At 47.7% G+C, this 17,240-nt stretch overlaps 1 protein-coding gene across 2 annotated transcripts in view; it reads left to right on the forward strand.

Moving 5' to 3' along the window:
- The window catches only part of SLC35F3 (solute carrier family 35 member F3), a 427,635-nt gene extending 411,163 nt beyond the window's left edge, over positions 1 to 16,472 (forward strand). For both annotated transcript variants that reach the window (XM_055588439.1, XM_055588444.1), the window contains 4 exons: positions 6,161 to 6,286; positions 8,877 to 9,069; positions 10,605 to 10,694; positions 15,797 to 16,472. In XM_055588439.1, coding sequence (XP_055444414.1) covers positions 6,161 to 6,286; positions 8,877 to 9,069; positions 10,605 to 10,694; positions 15,797 to 16,032 — 645 coding nt within the window. In that variant the 3' untranslated portion in view covers positions 16,033 to 16,472. The remainder of the gene's footprint in view (positions 1 to 6,160; positions 6,287 to 8,876; positions 9,070 to 10,604; positions 10,695 to 15,796) is intronic.
- The last annotated feature ends 768 nt before the right edge of the window (positions 16,473 to 17,240 follow it).

The following is a 17,240-nucleotide window of genomic DNA, read 5'->3' on the forward strand; positions in this document are numbered from 1 at the left end:
GACACGACTAAGGAACTGAGCAGGCCGTGACAGAATCCTGTTGCCTTCTGCTTGTCGCCCTCTGGTGGCCAGAAGCTGCCAATGTCACTTCGTCACAAACAGGGACAGAAAGGATTTGACCAGGCTAGATCTCTGGTAGTCAGAATGCATCTCTTACCCCTTCCTGCACCCTCAGAACACGTAGGAAGGCCAGGAAGCTAAGAGTCCTTTTGGACAGCAGTCCCATTACAGGGAACCCCGCTGGCACCCAGCAAAGGGGCAGATTCCAGGCTCTCTACTTGTGTCCTTGGCTCACTGTCCTGGGAACGACATCACCTTCATGGTGGCTTCACGCCCACCTAGTTACTCAAACAGCCGCGGGGACGTGAGTCAACTGCTGAGTTGTATTTTTAGCTTGCAGTAGGGGGAAAATTTGTTTTGAGGCTTCATGTTAATTTTGGAATAAGAACTCAGCTCACTGTGCTACCACCCAGAAAAGCTTTGAGCAAATAAACTATAGAATACATCCCCACGAGAGGTACAGCCAGCAGCAATCTGTCCAACAGCCTGCCCGACTGGATACTGAAGGCTCAGATGTGCTGGGGCCCACGGTGGCTTTCTTTTGAGGCCAAGAGCCAAGAAAATGCATAGCGGAGCACTCTCGGGGCGTGACTCTAAAAGTCCAAAGCAGATTCCAGACGGGAACATTATAGGGGAAAGAGGCTGCAAGGTTCATTGTGCATCGTGGGGAAGAAAACGTTTTTGAGGTTAAGAGAAGGAGGTGTGGAAATACTGACTCACACTAAGCAGAGGGATACACCCAGATCTTTACCTCATTGCTATGCAAGATCCCCCTCACATCCCTGAACTGTGATTTGGTCCTGCCATCCTGGCCACGTGTTTGGTCTGCACTGACCACTGCAGACTGAGTAGATTTTCATATCGAGGCCTTCGGCACGAGGGGCCAGCACTGAAATAAAGATCCAGGAGCCGGTGCTGGGGATGGAATTTACCAACCTGTAAAGCACCACGCAGTTCTAAGTCTCTCTGATAATTCTCACCCCTCCTAGAAGTAAGTGATGTGTCCTCTAAGATCGTCCCACTCCAAGTCAAGGTGGGGCACCCTCTTCTTATCGTCAGGAGTTCAGAGAGCTTGAAAAAAATATGTATGATGCCAGCAGCTGGGCAGAGTGACAGAGGTCACCCTGGGGAAACAGATGGAGATTTGAGCCCAGGATGAGGCCTAACACGCACACTTCTCTGAGACTTCTCTCAGACTGCTAGGTTGGCTGACCACCACCTGCTGGGTCATCGCCAGAGACTGAAGGGAACTGACACTCATTTCCATCCTGATGGCTGAGCACACTGGCCTGAGAGTCACCCAGACATAGAGAACAGATGTTTGTGGAGCAGGCGACACAGAGGGCCTGCATTATTAAGGCAGTGACTCAAATCACAAGAGTTTGTGGTTCCTGGAAAACCAGCAGCAGGTCTGCATCAGGCAGACAGACCGGGAAGAGCAAATGTTTATCTTCAAATACTGGGGAGGTTGTGGCCACACGTGGCATCAGAGGCTAGTGTTTGAGAGGAGCCCAATCTGGCCCCCGTGTCACCCCCTGACTCTGCGCTTGGATATGCTTTTCACATGTGTCCTGGCTCTCCAGGCTCAGGGGTCATAACGCAACAAGGAGGTGCTAAATCCTAGAGTTGAGGGACAAGGGTTTGGGTCCACTCTCATAAGCTGTTGAATGTTAAGCTAGTTACTTAACGTCTCTGAGCCTTAATGACCTCATTTTAAAATACAGTTTTTGGCGACTTCCTTGGCAGTCTGGTGGTTAAGACTCCACCCTTCCAATGCAGGGGGTACAAGTTCAATCCCTGGTCAGGGTACTAGGAACCCACATGCATGGGGTGAGGCCAAAAAATAAAACAGAACGTTGCTGCTGCTAAGTCGCTTCAGTCGTGTCCAACTCTGTGCGACCCCATAGATGGCAGCCCACCAGGCTCCCCTGTCCCTGGAATTCTCCAGGCAAGAACACTAGAGTGGGTTGCCATTTCCTTCTCCAATGCATGAAAGTGAAAAGTGAAAGTGAAGTCGTTCAGTCGTGTCTGACTCTTCGAGACCCCATGGACTGAAGCCTACCAGGCTCCTCCGTCCATAGGATTTTCCAGGCAGGAGTACTGGAGTGGGGTGCCATTGCCTTCTCCAAACAGAACGTTAGGACTCATCTTATAGAATAATTGTAAGAATAAAATAAAGTGATGCATGCCTGACACATGAAACCCCATAAATGTTATCTTCTCTCACTGTTATTCTTCTTATTCCTTCTCAAGTAGAGGAGTTTGATGGACCAGCCCACTTCTTTGGGTGATAGTGTCAGAGGTTGACAGACACTTAGGAAGGCAGTTGGGTGCAGCAAAAGCAGCGGGAGAATGAGAGCAAGTGGAATTCTGGAGATAGGAGAGATGGCCCCTCCTAAGCCAGAGCCCACCCAGCTGTGGTCAGCAGCTGGATAAAGGCCATGCCACCCCCAGTCCATATCTCGGAGGGGAGGGCAGATGGCATTCTTAGCTGTTCAGAACCACCCACTCCAGCTAGAGTGCAAACCAGGAGGACTGGAGAAGCAGCAGGGAGGGCAGCTAAGGGATCATCCAAGAGGCCTCAAACCCCAGCAGCATGGTCCTGGGGAGCCTGGAACCTTTTCCAAGAGCAGGTCGCACCTCAGTCTGACCCCAGCTGATGTTTTCCATAATTTGCCCACTTGCAGCCTTTGGTTCAGTGCCACCCCTGAACAATAACCCCTAGTGCTGACCTCGACTCCACCTTCTGTTTGGGAGGTTGTCCCCCGCCACCCGAGCACAGCTGGGGAAGGGCACAGGGCACACAGAGTGTGGGGGAGCCTGGGGTGGGGGGCTCAGGGTCCAGATGCCTTTCCAGCCTCTGAAACAAGCAGGGTGAACTAGAGGGTCTGCTAATTCCTCCAGACTCTCTTGGCATCGGTGAGGCAGTGCAGGACTTGGGAGGGAAAGGGCTGAGAGAAATATCTGTAAAAATTATCCCATCCCTTCCCTTTTTTAAACGTCTCCAAATTGTACAAATCTAAAACCCATCACAAATGAAGCTGTTTGGCAGAGGGCATGCAGCCCATCACATTTCTAGCAGGAGTGGGAAGCAGTGCTGGTCTGAGAGGCATGCAGACTCCACCAAGGGCTGCCCCTGCCTCGTCCCTTCCATGGTGCCCCTTTCCTCTCGGCCTGACATCTGATGGGGAGCAGTGTGGCTGTGGGGGTACGGGTGCATCAGGGAGCTGCTGGAGCCCTGAATCCAGAGCCCTGGGGGTGGGGCAGGCTATAACCACACAGGCAATACCATCATCAAGAGGTTAAATGGTAACATGCTGGCCTCAGGGTCTCCCACGTCCATGCTTCTTCCTCTTCTCCAGCTCATTTTTCCCAGAGTAGGGATGGCGGCTCCCCTCCTCTTGGTCTCAGGCCACTGCCAGCCATATGTCTGGATCCCCAAGTCTTTGTTCAGTGTGATACACTGGGGATGCAACAGGAAAGGGTGAGAAAGCAGGGGTGAGGGGAAGTAGGGATATCCACTTTATTCCATCCTGAGACTCAGCATTCTCCCCCAGGGAGGCTGGGATCTAGAAGATGAGGACTGTGTGAAACCACAGAACACACAGGACCAGCCTTACTGGAGAGTTCCTCCTACAACAGGAAATAGGCTGGGAAACATTTCCACGTGTAAACCAAAAGCCAGATATTTTAGAGTATAAAGTGTGAACTCCGCACTTATTTTTTTAAAGAGATCTGGCATCGTCAAAGGAATTTCAGGCTTGGGGAAGGATGCTCAGGTCTTCCTCTGAGATCCGTAGTGTATGTTTCAACTCTGCTCTGCTTTCAGGGATATCAGACCCAAGGAAAACCACCAGCTTCCCCTGTGGCATGGAGGTCAGGGCCCAGGTTCAGGGTCAGGAGTCCCAGGGAGCTGCCGATGCCCAGACAGTATGCCCTGGAATCGAGTTGCTTAAACCTGTGACTCATGGAAAGGACCTCCAAGAGGAGAGGCTCTGGATGTGAGCAGCTGGGGGTGAGCGCTGTCCCCATGCCATCTGCCAGAATGAACTCGCTGGTCTGGACTTGGCCAATATTGACTGGGAAGCCAGTGGCCACCCACACTCTCTATTTCTTGCCCCTCCCCTCAGCTCTTCTGCACAGCACAGCTCAGATGGAAGCTTTTAGCTCTTTATGATTTGATCAATAGAGAAAGGAGCATGAGGAGGTCCGAAATCTGCCCTCTAAATCTTCGGGGAAGAATAACCCTGGTTCCCCTTCACTTCCTTAAATTTCATCTTTATGTTTGGAAAGACTCAGGTGCCTTTGGAGATGTGCCACGTGCCCTGGAGTGGAGCTGTGTTCTTCCCCGCCCTCCCCCCCATTTCCTTCGTCTTCTAGTTGGTTCTCTGTTTACCCAGCTGCCTAGCCAGGTCCAACTGTCCCGTGCTGCATTTTTGCACTGTGTGGGCCCTCTGGAGCAGAGCCACACCCCTTGCCTTGCCTGCTTTTTCACTTATCCCTGTTCTCCTGGAGGGGAAGGTCCCTTACTCTTCTTGTACCTCTTCTTCTTTCCTAATGAAGAGCCATACACAGTGCATGTAGCATTTGAATATAAAACATACGCATTACGTGATGATGAGTGATAAAAAGGGAAGCACTAAACCAGAAAGAGTTGGGGGACAGAGCAGGGCTGGCACTTCTCCAAAAAAGGATGACCACCTGCTCTCTCGGGGGCCCCTGTGTGAGGGCAGGTGTGTGAGGGCCCCTGTGTGAGGGCGTGTGTGTCTTTACACTGCCTGGGGAATGCACTACAGCTCAAACTGCTGAGCCCTGACACAGTGCTTTTCACTAACCTAAATACAACACGGTTCAACCCTGCAGGAAACCTCACTTCAGGTATCAGAGTAGAAATGGCAATGGCTTCAGAGGTGAATCCTACCTTCTATTTATATATAGAAACACTGACTTTGCAGTTAAACCTGAAACGTGTATCCCAGCTCTATGACTTTCACCAAGTTACTGAGATTAAGTGCCCATGTCTATAAAACGAAATAAATAGTAGTATCTACCTAGTCTGAGGATTAAATGAGAAAGTACACATAAAACACTTATCCCCTGATTACTCAATAAATGTTAGCCACCCTATATTTTTGCAGAGAGCAGAGGTCATTTGAACAGTCTGTAAGAGATAGAAAACTCCACTAAATCCAGTTGTCAGAACTTGCACCGCCCACGTTTGTTCTGCCTCCAGCAGCCGCCCCCACCCACCCCCAACTTGCCTGCCAGCGACCTTTATGTAGCTCCAGGACCACCTCTGGTTAGAACAGGTACTTACTCATTGCTAAAGCATTTCTCCTTTAGGAAATGTTATCCCAAGTAAGTTTCTCTCCTGTGCACTCTGACGATTTGATTTTGCACAACAGGAATGTGTAAAGATCCCTGGAGCCCTTATTCTACCTGAGGAGTTTGGAGAACAGGGCTGGGGGCGGGGGCAGGGGTAGGAGCAGGGCAGAGGAGAGGGAGGTTCTGGAGTGGTGGGCCCTCCAGTAGCTGAGGAAAGGAACTGCAGGGCCAGGGTTAAGACACTGTATGTAGCCCTGATAGGCCAGTGACACATGCCCTTCCAGAAGGTTCTACTGCTGGTGTGTAAAAGAGGGCCACGATCTGTGGTCGTGGTCACTCTGTGTTGAGATGTGAAATACATAAAAGCAGGACCCTGAGAGGCACCTCCGGAAAGTTGGGAAGGAACTAAGAGGGGGTCGTGAACAGGCCATAGTCATGAAGGAAGAACCTGTCGTTGCGACTGTGACCACCCCCTCTGGCGGCCCCAGGAATCACATGGCCGGCCCTCCCCCGACGTGATGCCGAGTCGCGGCTCTGCTCCTTGCCCTCAACTGTTTCCGGTCCTTGGGTCACGCCAGGCTTTGCCGAGTGCCCCCTTCCAAGCAGGGACAAATATTCAGACAGGAGAGCAGCCTTTGCGTGGTCTCCAAAGGACTGAAAGGGAGCCCTGCCGCCCTCCACGACACCCTCACAGACATTTCTACCCCTGTTGGCACGGAGGAGCCCCTCCAATTCCCCGCCGCTGCTCTGACCGCCGTGTCTTCCTTCCGTCCAGATCGTGGCTGCCATCCTCGCCATCGCTGGGATCGTGATGATGACCTATGCGGATGGCTTCCACAGCCACTCCGTCATCGGCATAGCCCTGGTGGTGGGCTCGGCATCCATGTCCGCCCTCTACAAGGTAGGCACGGGGAGCGGGCCCTCTGGGCTCTACTGGCCTGGCTGGCTCGGTGCTTTGAGGGAAACTTGGTTGGAGCTGGTGCTTGAAGAGAAGCACCGGGCACAGCGAGCCTGACAGTGCAGAGATGTCCAACAGCTCTTGGCTCTGGCTTTCCAGACCTTTCCATCGATGGCCATACATTTGCAGCATTTGGGATAAAAGGGGTGGAAGGATAGGTGGATCAACTGAATTCGATGAGTGACTTCCTTGTTTGGCCCGACAAGGATGGATTGGGCTTCCCAGGCATGCTAGTAATGAAGAACCAGCCTGCCGATGCAGGAAATATGAGAGATGTGGGTTTGATCCCTGGGTGGGGAAGATCCCCTGGAGGAGGGTGTAGCAACCCACTCCAGTATTTTTGCCTTATCCCATGGACAGAGGAGCCTGGCGGGCTATGTTCCATGGGGTCACAAAGAGTCTGACAGGTCTGAGGAGACTTAGCACCCATGCACAGAGAAGGACCGGGGGCCCTAACTGTCTGCTTCTGTGTTTGGTCAGATAATTTCCCATCAGATTGGACATAAAAATTGGAATATCTCCTGCAGCTTTGAAATCTTTTATCACATGGATTTTGAGGCCACCAGGACTCAACATGAATCCATGTGCATGTCAAGTATTGCTTTAGACTGAATAAATAAAAGCACAATTACTATCATATGGAATTATGAAATATTTGTATAATATTTTATAATATTAAAATTGTGTGTGCCAATTGCATATCTCGAGAAGACAGTTATTTCCCCCACACTTATCTCTCACTGTCTCTGCTCCATCACACTTCTCAATGGCTCTCCCGCTTTGCTTCCCCTTCTCTTCAGATCCCTAGTCAAGAATGCAAATATTTTCTGGTCTCCATGTTGGGAGACTGACCTGGAGGATTCAATGAAAAATTACATGTTAGCTTTGAGACTTAATGGCCCTTTGTGGATCCAGCTAGTCAGATAGAGAAAATAAACGACTGTAGAAAGTTCTAAGAAAAGGAACTTTTCCAGCATGGGGAGGAACACATTTATGTGTTTGTAAAATGAAATAACTATACCTTTTTTTTTTTTTTTGGCCTTGGCCTGAGGCTTGTGATATCTTAGTTCCCTGACCAGGGATTGAACTTGTACTCCCCACCCCTGCATTGGAAGCTCGGAGTCTTAACCACTGGACCACCAGGGAAATCCCAACTGTACCTTCTTATCCTTCATCAGCTCCCTGCCCTTTACCCTCAGAGAGAGAAACACAGCCCATGAGGAATACATCTCACCCAGAGAATGTGATAGTCTAGCCCCATTCGTGACTCCAGAGCCACTGTCCAAATACAGAAAATACTTAAATACTCTGCTCTCTTCAATGAGCTGTATGCTAATGGGAAGCAGAGTGGATAGATACTCCATCCACCATGAATACAAATATTCTGATTTAGACTTACATTTCCAACTCCTCCACTGGCTGATCTTTATCCAGACAGGCTGGTGGGCAGAAGGGTAAAAGGACTTGACTTCATTTCCCTTTGCATGCTTCCTGCCCAGAAATGTCCAGAGATACCCCAAAGAGATGTGAAATGACTGGAAGAGGAAGAAGGAGGAACAAAGCAGAGGCTGAAACTGGACCATCAGTTCTGTAACTGTGAACAATGTAGTAAACACGGAGGCTGGACGGGGGCCTGCGTCCCCTGGGAGCTCAGCTTCCCGCCTTCTCCAGCCACCTTTGTCCCTTTCCTGGCTTTTCATGCATCTGAGATGTGTACAAACAGGGGCAAGAAATCCATCGGGAGTGTTCCACTAAAACCCCATGCCATGTCTGGAATGTGGGTGGTGGACTGGAGCAGAGGTAAGCTGTGAGTGTTGTAAAACCTCTCGATTTGGTTTATAGGAAATGTCTTTGTAGCCACATCCCTTTTTGGGGGGTGGGGCAGTGGTTTTCAAACTGTTCAGGGATGAATGTTAGGGGTTCCCGGAAGGAATGTGTAATCGTGGCTTGCGTGCATAAAAAGTCACGTCAATCAAGTCTGACTCTTTGCAACCCTATGGACCATAGCCCTCCAGGCTCCTCTGTCCATGGGATTCTCCAGGCATGAATACTGGAGTGGGTTGCCATGCCCTCCTCCTGGGGATCTTCCCAGCCCAGGGATCAAACCCGGGTCTCTTAGGTCTCCTGCATGGCAGGCAGATTCTTTACCACTAGCACCACTTGGAAGCCCATGCAATCATGGCAGATACTTCTAATTGGAGTGACTTCTAATTTATGTGGCTTTCTCATCTTCAATGCCATGAGGCTACGATGTGGTGTCATGGATATAGCACAGAGGAATCAAGCGTGGTGGGAAAACCCAGGATTCCTGAAAATGCTCTCTGTGTACCCGAGGAGTAACTCTCCATCGCCACATTACTGAGCATGGAGGAACCCTGCTGCCCTTCACTGAAGGCCACGTGAGGTGGAATTTACCATCACGTGGCTGTTGGCCCCGTGGTCCAGCCCCAGCTTGCCAAGGGCACTCGCTTCTCCGTGGCACGTTGGAGCCCAAGGCAAACTGTCACCCCTCCTCCTCTGCTCTCTCCGGCAGGTCCTGTTCAAGCTCCTCCTGGGCAGTGCTAAGTTTGGAGAAGCCGCCTTATTTCTTTCCATTCTGGGTGTGTTTAACATCCTGTTCATCACCTGTATTCCTGTCATCCTCTACTTTACCAAAGTGGAATACTGGAGCTCTTTTGATGACATTCCATGGGGAAACCTTTGTGGATTTTCAGTCCTCTTATTGAGTAAGTGGCGACTACCCTGCCAGAATCCCCAGAAAGCAGAGACTGACAGTGGGATCCGGAAACCCATGCCCTGGAGGAGAAAAGCAAGTCTATTATTATCCTTAAGTTCTTCATGGTTTTCTAGGTCATTGTGTCACAAAAAGGAAAGCCTTTGTAATGAAGACATTAGTTCTAATTCCAGGACTAGGGTCGCTGTGGTAGTAACCATGGTCATGTCTGCTCTGAACAGTGAACTAGTGGCTAAGGGTAATAATATTACATTACTTATAGGGCTGGTTGTTCTTGTTGTTCAGTCGCCAAGTCATGTCCAACTGTTTGCAACCCCATGGAGTGCAGCACGCCAGGCTTCCCTGTCCTTCACTATCTCCCCGAGTTTGTTCAAACTCATGTCCATTGAGCCAGTGATGCCATCCAACCATCTCATCCTCTGTCACCCCCCTCTTTTTTCGGCCCTCCGTCCTTCCCAGAATCAGGGTCTTTTCCAATGAGTTGGTTCTCCACATCCGGTGGCCAAAGTATTGGCTTCAGCATCAGTCCTTCCGTTGAATATAGGGCTGGTTAGAAATTGGTAGATTAATAATATAATAGGGAAGAAACTTCTGTATTCTATTACAAGTTTATCACTAAAAGGATGATGCCTACAAGCTTAAATTATACATAATGCTCCCCAAGTAATGTGCATTAAGCTAAAATACCTTTGTTTAGCTCACAGGAAATAACCTGACTAGACCTACTTGTGAATGACTGTAGAGAGGAAGAAATTAACACATCCTCTCTGGAGACTGATGGGAACCAGGAAGTGTTCGACTCGACTCTCTCCCCTTTTAGTACAAAAGGAGCCTGAATTCTAACCCAGACTGGGTGGTTCTTTGGGACATGAACTCACAGTCTTCTCAGTTTGCCAGCTTTATGAATAAAGTTGTTATTCCTTGCTCCAGCAACTGACCTTTCAATTATTGGCCTGTCGTGCAGCAAGCAGTACAAGCTTAGAGTTGGCTGACAATCCACACAGAGCTCTTAGAACACTGCCTGATGATGTTCAGTAAATATTATCTCTATTTGTGTCATCATCCCCATTACTTCATTATCATCCTCATCCTCATCACCAGTAATTACTATAAGGCTGGTCCTAGGCAGGGAAGCATCCAAGGAGGAGCCTCACCCATTTCTGTCTAAAATGTGCATCCCAAAGCTCCTGACCATAGTCATCCCAGAATCACTGCCAGTAGCAGAAGAAAGCAAAGTTAGTCAGATAAGTAGGATAGTCTCATCCTCTTTTCTAGTGCCTTCTCACTGGTTAGCTTTTTAAAATTTCTTTCTTCTTCTTCAGAGCTCAAGGAAGAGAAGAGGCCTAAGTAATCAGGATGTTTGGCCCTAATCCCCAGTCCTGGAGCCCTTGCAGGAACCCAAGTCAGAATAAAGAGCGAAACACCTAGACTCCAGCCTTCTCAGAGAAGCTGGGGTTGATAGGCCAGAAAGGACGGAAGGTCAAGGCTGTTCATGCATAACACCTATCTTTTTATTCTTTATTTCAGCATTCAATATTGTATTAAATTTTGGAATTGCTGTTACATATCCCACTCTGATGTCTCTTGGAATCGTCCTCAGCGTACCTGTGAATGCAGGTAAACTTCTATGGCTCTCTGTATCTGTTTATAAGCACACACACACAAGCACACATGTGCACACACATACTCACATATATTCTTGCTTGCCTGGTACAGTGTACAGGTTTAACCTCCTGTATGGAAAGAAACCACTTGGGTAAAATGTTGACGTTTGTGGCACACGCAGCATTTTCTTTAGAGTGGATTGATTTTCACATATAACACCAAGGTACAGAAAGTCTAAAATCATCTTTGTTTGAGCCAGTGTGGAGATCAGAGATGAATATCATTAATATTATTAATCAGTAGAGACGAATAGGTAGCAGAAAAAAAAAGTTTTTTAGTTTTCATAAGGAGCTTTCTAGAAGAGAATGTTAGCTCAGGGTATGGCAGGCATGAAATAGAGACACGTCCACCACTATAGAAGTGTAGACATTGCTCCCGGCATCCCAGAAGAGAGCCTTCATCCAGCTGCTCAGGACCCGGCTCTGTTTGTCACTGGGGACTCACAAGCACACTCAGTCGGTTCTTCTAAAGCGCGCCATCACCTCCCCCTCACCTCCTTCCTTTTCCTGGCTCATGCTGCCATGAACTTTGGGTTTTCCTCCCAGAATCTCCCTAAGTCATACCCGACCTCCCTGTAGAATCTGTTTGTGAGTCACTTCCCAGAGCACTCACCCCCTTGACCTTGGCACAGCTCCTGCCAAAGCCATTTCCCGACCTGCCCACTTCTGGGCCATTAGAGGACTAGCCTCCCAGGGAATGGCAACCCCATATCCTGTTCAGTCTGGTGATAATAAGCCTGGAAGCATAGGTAAAACCACAGTCAACTTCCAGAGGTCTTCCTTGCATTGCATTCCATACGGTCTATATATGTCTTACCCTGGTCCCAGACTCCTTGGGCCCGGCACCTGCCCAGAGGGAGGGTGACCAGTCCCCTCTCATAACCTCTCTGGGCCCTTACTTATCCCCTAAAAATGAAGGTTGTCCCTGAGGCATCACCTTGGTTCATAGGAGGACCACGTGAAATGATTTATGAGGCAGAACTTCCAAAGGCAGGAAGCCCCTAAGCAGCTGGAGAGCTGGTAGAAAAGTGGTCCAGCTTGTCTGTGTCCACACACCACAGGCTTCAGAAAAATGACTCATCAACATACCCCCACTGCATCTTAGTGTATCTTTATAGTCACAGAGCGTTCTTATTTCAAGGAGGCATATTCCAGGTGACCCTTGTATAGAAGCTACTTGAACTGTATCATACAGCCAGTGTGTGAGAGGTTAATCAGAATCCCCTGCAATGTAAGAAGGTCAGCAGTGACAGTCAGTTCTCCAGGGGAGGAGGAGCAGAGGAGTGGGTGGTTCTCCGACCTGTCAGAGCAGAGCCCTTGCTGGGCTTTCTGACACTGTGTCTAGCATAGCTCGTGGGACTGGCTGACTGGCTCTGACGGCTCACTGTAAAGAACCCGCCTGCCACGCGGGAGACCTGGGTTTGATCCCTGGGTCAGGAAGATCCTCTGGAGGAGGACATGGCAACCTTCTTGCCTGGAGAACTCTATAGACAGAGGAGCCTAGTGGGCTACAGTCCATGGGGTCGCAAGGAGTCAGACACGACTGAGCAACTAACACTTTCACTTTCTTTCATTTGTAAATTAACAGGCTGTTCTGCCGGTATTAAAAATTAATATTTCCAAATTAGAGGAAGATAAAAGAGGTGCTTTAATTCCACAAAAGAACTGCTAACAAAATGTTTTTCTCAGGTTTGCCTTTTACCTCTCTGCCCAGCCTCTAGATGGAGGCGAGAAGTGCAGGAAGAAGGAGATGGGGCAGGAGGACTGGAGGAACAGGAAGTGGGATGACACAGCAGCCCCCTCGTGGGGCAGACGAGGCAGGGTAAGGGATGCAGAGGGAGGGCCAGCACGGCAGGCTTCAAAAGCTGCATGTACAAGTCAGAAGAAACTCTTTCACAAACTGAGTTTTTCAAAAAAAAACAATCTGATTCTCCCTTGTGTGGAGTTCAGTTCAGTTCAGTCGCTCAGCTGTGTCCGACTCTTTGTGACCCCATGGACTGCAGCACGCCAGGCCTCTTGTCCATCACCAACTCCCAGAGTTTACTCAAACTCATGTGCATCGAGTTGGTGATGCAATCCAACCATCTCATCTTCTGTCATCCCCTTCTCCTCCTGCCTTCAATCTTTCCCAGCATCAGGCTCTTTTCCAAGGAATCAGTTCTTTGCATCAGGTGGCCAAAGTATTGGAGTTTCAGCTTCAGCATCAGTCCTTCCAATGAATATTCAGGACTGATTTCCTTTAGTATGGACTGGTTGGATCCCCTTGCAGTCCAAGGGACTCTCAAGAGCCTTCTCCAACACCACAGTTCAAAAGCATCAATTCTTTATGCTCAGCTTTCTTTATGGTCTCACATCCATTCATGACTACTGGAAAAATGATAGCTTTGACTAGATGGACCTTGACAAAGTAATGTCTCTGCTTTTTAATATGCTGTCTAGGTTGGTCAGAGCTCCTAGGTTGCTCCATGGAGCAAGTGTCTTTTAATTTCATGGCTGCAGTCACCATCTGCAGTGATTTCAGAGCCTAGGAAAATAAATTCTCTGTTTCCATTGTTTCCCCACCTATCTGCCATGAAGTGATGGGACCAGATGCCATGATCCTAGTTTTTTGAATGTTGAGTTTTAAACCAGCTTTTTTCACTCTCCTCTTTCACTTTCATCAAGAGGCTCTTTGCTTTCTGCCATAAGGGTGGTATCACCTGCATGTCTGAGATTATTGATATTTCTCCCAGCAATATTGATTAAAGCTTGTGCTTCATCCAGCCCAACATTTTGCATGATGTACTCAACATGTAAGTTAAATAAGCAGGGTGACAATATACAGCCTTGATGTACTCCTTTCCCAATTTGCAACCAGTCTGTTGTTCCATGTCTGGTTCTAACTGTTGCTTCTTGACCTGCATATAGATTTCTCAGGAGGCAGGTAAGCTAGTCTGGTATTCCCTTCTCTTTAAGAATTTTCCACAACAGTGACCCACACAGTCAAAGGCTTCAGCGTAGTCAATAAAGCAGAAGTTTTTCTGGAACTCTTGCTTTTTCTATGATCCAACGGATGTTGGCAATTTGATCTCTTGTTCTGCCTTTTCTAAATCCAGCTTGAACATCTGGAAGTTCTCAGTTCATATACTGTTGAAGCCTAGCTTGGAGAATTTTGAGCATTATTTTGCTAGCATGTGAGATGAGTAAAATTGTGCAGTAGTTTGAATATTCTTTGGCATTGCCTTTCTTTGGGATTGGAATGAAAACTGACTTTTTCCAGTCCTGTAGCCACTGCTGAGTTTTCCAAATTTGCTGGCATATTGAGTGCAGCACTTTCACAGCATCATCTTTTAGGATTTGAAATAGTTCACCTGGAGTTCCATCACCTCCACTAGCTTTGTTTGTAGTGATGCTTCCTAAGGCCCACTTGATTTTGCATTCCAGGATATCTGGCTCTAGGTGAATGATCACACCATCGTGGTTATCTGGGTCATTAAAATCTTTTTTGTACTGTTCTTCTGTGTATTCTTGCCACTTCTTCATAATATCTTCTGCTTCTGTTAGGTCCTTACCATTTCTGTCTTTTATTGTGCCCATCTTTGCATGAAATGTTCCCTTGGTATCTCTAATTTTCTTGACGAGATCTCTAGTGTTTCCCATTCTATTGTTTTCATCTATTTCTTTGCATTGGAAAATATGCAAAAATTTCATTGGAAATATGCTAAGGAAGGCTTTCTTAACTCTCCTTGTTATTCTTTGGAACTCTACATTCAGATGGGTATATCTTTCCTTTCCTCCTTTGCCTTTCACTTCTCTTCTTTTCTCAGCTATTTGTAAGGCCTCCTCAGACAACCATTTTATGTGGAGGCCTGCCTCCAAATTTGCTTTGTTTGATTTAGTTAAGAAAAGAGAAAAAGAAAGCAAAAAAAGGAAAAGAAAACCAACTTTGGAATGCTTTTGATCTTTAGTTATGAAGAGAATGATGATCCAGATTTGTATGAACTGATGTGAATCCTATTCTCATTTTGTTCCCTCACCTCATAGGTCAGAAATGAGCTACTTGGCCCTTTAATAAATGTTCATAATCAGCAATGACATAGGTGGCATTAGAGTCTCATGCTAATAATACCCTGGAGTGGAGTAAAAGTTTGTATCTATTACTTTCAAAGAACCAGGTTGAGTTTGGTCTTTAGAATATAAAAATATGGGACTTCCCCGGCAGTCCAGTGGTTAAGACTCTGCACTTCCAATGCAGGGGGCACGGATTTGATCCCTGGTTGGGGAGCTGGGATCCCACATGCTGTGGGGTGCAGCCAAAAATATAAAAATAAATAAAATCTTTTTAAAATGTGAAAAGCACCAAGAATAGAAAGAAGGCAATAACATTTTAATTGTCCTGGCACCCCAGAGGTGGACACAATCAATTTTGGTATATACTGGATTGGCTGAAAATTCACTGGGGTTTTTCCAGGAGAGCATATGAGAAACCTGAATGAACTTTTTGGCCAACCAGTATATATACAGGGCTTCCCAGAAGGCACTAGTGGTTTAAAAAAAAAAAAAAAAAACCCGCCTGCCAATGCAGGAGATGCGAGAAACACGAGTTCGATCCCTGGGTCAGGAAGATCCCCTGGAGTAGGAAGTGGCAATCCACTCCAGCATTCTTGCCTGGAGGATTCCATGGATAGAGGAGCCTGGACAGTTACAGTCCAGGGGGGTCGCAAAGAGTCAGACACTGAGCAACTGAGCACACACACACATACTGTATGTATACACACACACACGTCTCTAAGTGTGCCTCGTGTTGTGTTTTGTCTCAGACAAATCGATGTCCAAACTAAGGTGCCAGGTCAAGTCAGTTTGGGAAAGTGAAACATGGTGCAAAGCCTCCCACCAGCCAGCGTTTCTAAAGTTAAGGGGGGTTTGCGGAGGCAGCTCTGCCTACCTGGTCAAGGCAGCACAGCGTCCACCCCGCAGAAAGGGCTGCCCCAGGCCCTGGCCTGGCGGGGGTCCCCCACCTCCTGATCGCCCAGGCCTGTCGGCCCCTGGGTAACCTCCGTTCTCTGTCTCCTGCAGTGGTTGATCATTACACCAGTAAGATCGTTTTCAACGGCGTCCGGGTAATTGCCATCATCATCATCGGCCTGGGCTTCCTCCTCCTCCTCCTGCCTGAGGAGTGGGACGTCTGGTTGATTAAGCTGCTCACTCGCCTCAAAGTGAGGAAGAAGGAGGAGGCGGCTGAGGGTGGAGCAGACCTGGGCTTGGGGCTTCAGAGCAAGAACAGAAGGGCCCGGCCCTCCTTCGCCCGCTGACCATCTGCCCTAGGACTCTGCGGCAACCGCTCACGAGGGGGGTTCGGAATCTCTTCCTGACAGGGGGAATCTCAGTGAGGTGTACATACCTGTACAGTTTTGGTAATCTGCGGTAAGTTATATGGTATTTATTGGCATGTCCAACTTGCTTGCACTTTTTTCACATCAGATCTTTCACTTAAGGGTACTGATTCAATACGGGAGAGAAAAGAAGAACCTCTCCGCTCTTTTTACATGAATGTAAAGCAGCTTAAAATGATCCTTGCCTAGATTGCTTGGGATGACAGGTGTTCTCGACATGGCAGGGCAGATGTTTCGGATCTTTGCAACTGAAAATTACATTGCACACTGTGATTATTTCTCAGCGATGGTAGGTCATATTTTGTTTTATACCAGAGCTACACTCTTAATTTTAAGGGATTTCAATGAACCAAAAGATCACTCGGAATTAATTGGGATAAATGGATTTCTGGATGGGTGGGTAGATGGGATGTGAAGAGCTGGAGCCGAAAAGGAAAATGGACTTGGAAAACCATCGACTGTGGCTAACCTGGGGGTGATGATTAGAGGAGGACAGGCCAAGCTGGGTAACAGAAAGGGGAAGTTAAGTCTTAGCCCCAGCTGGCTTGCCCTCACATGTCTGTGTAAGATCGTGCAAGAGAAATTACAGTGCCTTCTACAGAATTTTTGTCTTTACCTATGTGAAGCGAGGTGACATTCTAAGTCACTGACGCCGTCTTATCATTTAGATGTAGAAATCTTTAGAAACAAACAAAATACTATATATATGTCTGTACGTACAAAAATGGCAAAGCTGATGACCAGTGTCACAGAACACAGGTCACGGTGTGTATATGAGGCAGAGTCCGCAGAAGATGAATCGCTGGTTGCTTTTACTTCCTGAATAAGACCGAAAAATTATTTACTGAACCTGCAAACCTTTTTATGAAACTTTTAAGCACCAGGCTGTTTACTTCCACATTATAGGTCTGCCAGAAAATTCTATCTGTGATAGATCTGTAAAGAGGGATGAGGGGGTTAGAGTTTACTATTTTTGAAGTTTACATTGTTACATATCGAAATGGAAACCTTATTTTGAAATGTTGTCATAACCCAATGGTGCACTCTGTAACCATGGAGTCTTTTGTTTCCTAGGGGAAAGGAGTACTCATGACCTAAACTTTTTAGCAAATTATTATTCTCAGTTT

This window comes from Bubalus kerabau, chromosome 1, assembly GCF_029407905.1.
Source record: "Bubalus kerabau isolate K-KA32 ecotype Philippines breed swamp buffalo chromosome 1, PCC_UOA_SB_1v2, whole genome shotgun sequence".
Lineage (NCBI taxonomy): Eukaryota > Metazoa > Chordata > Mammalia > Artiodactyla > Bovidae > Bubalus > Bubalus kerabau.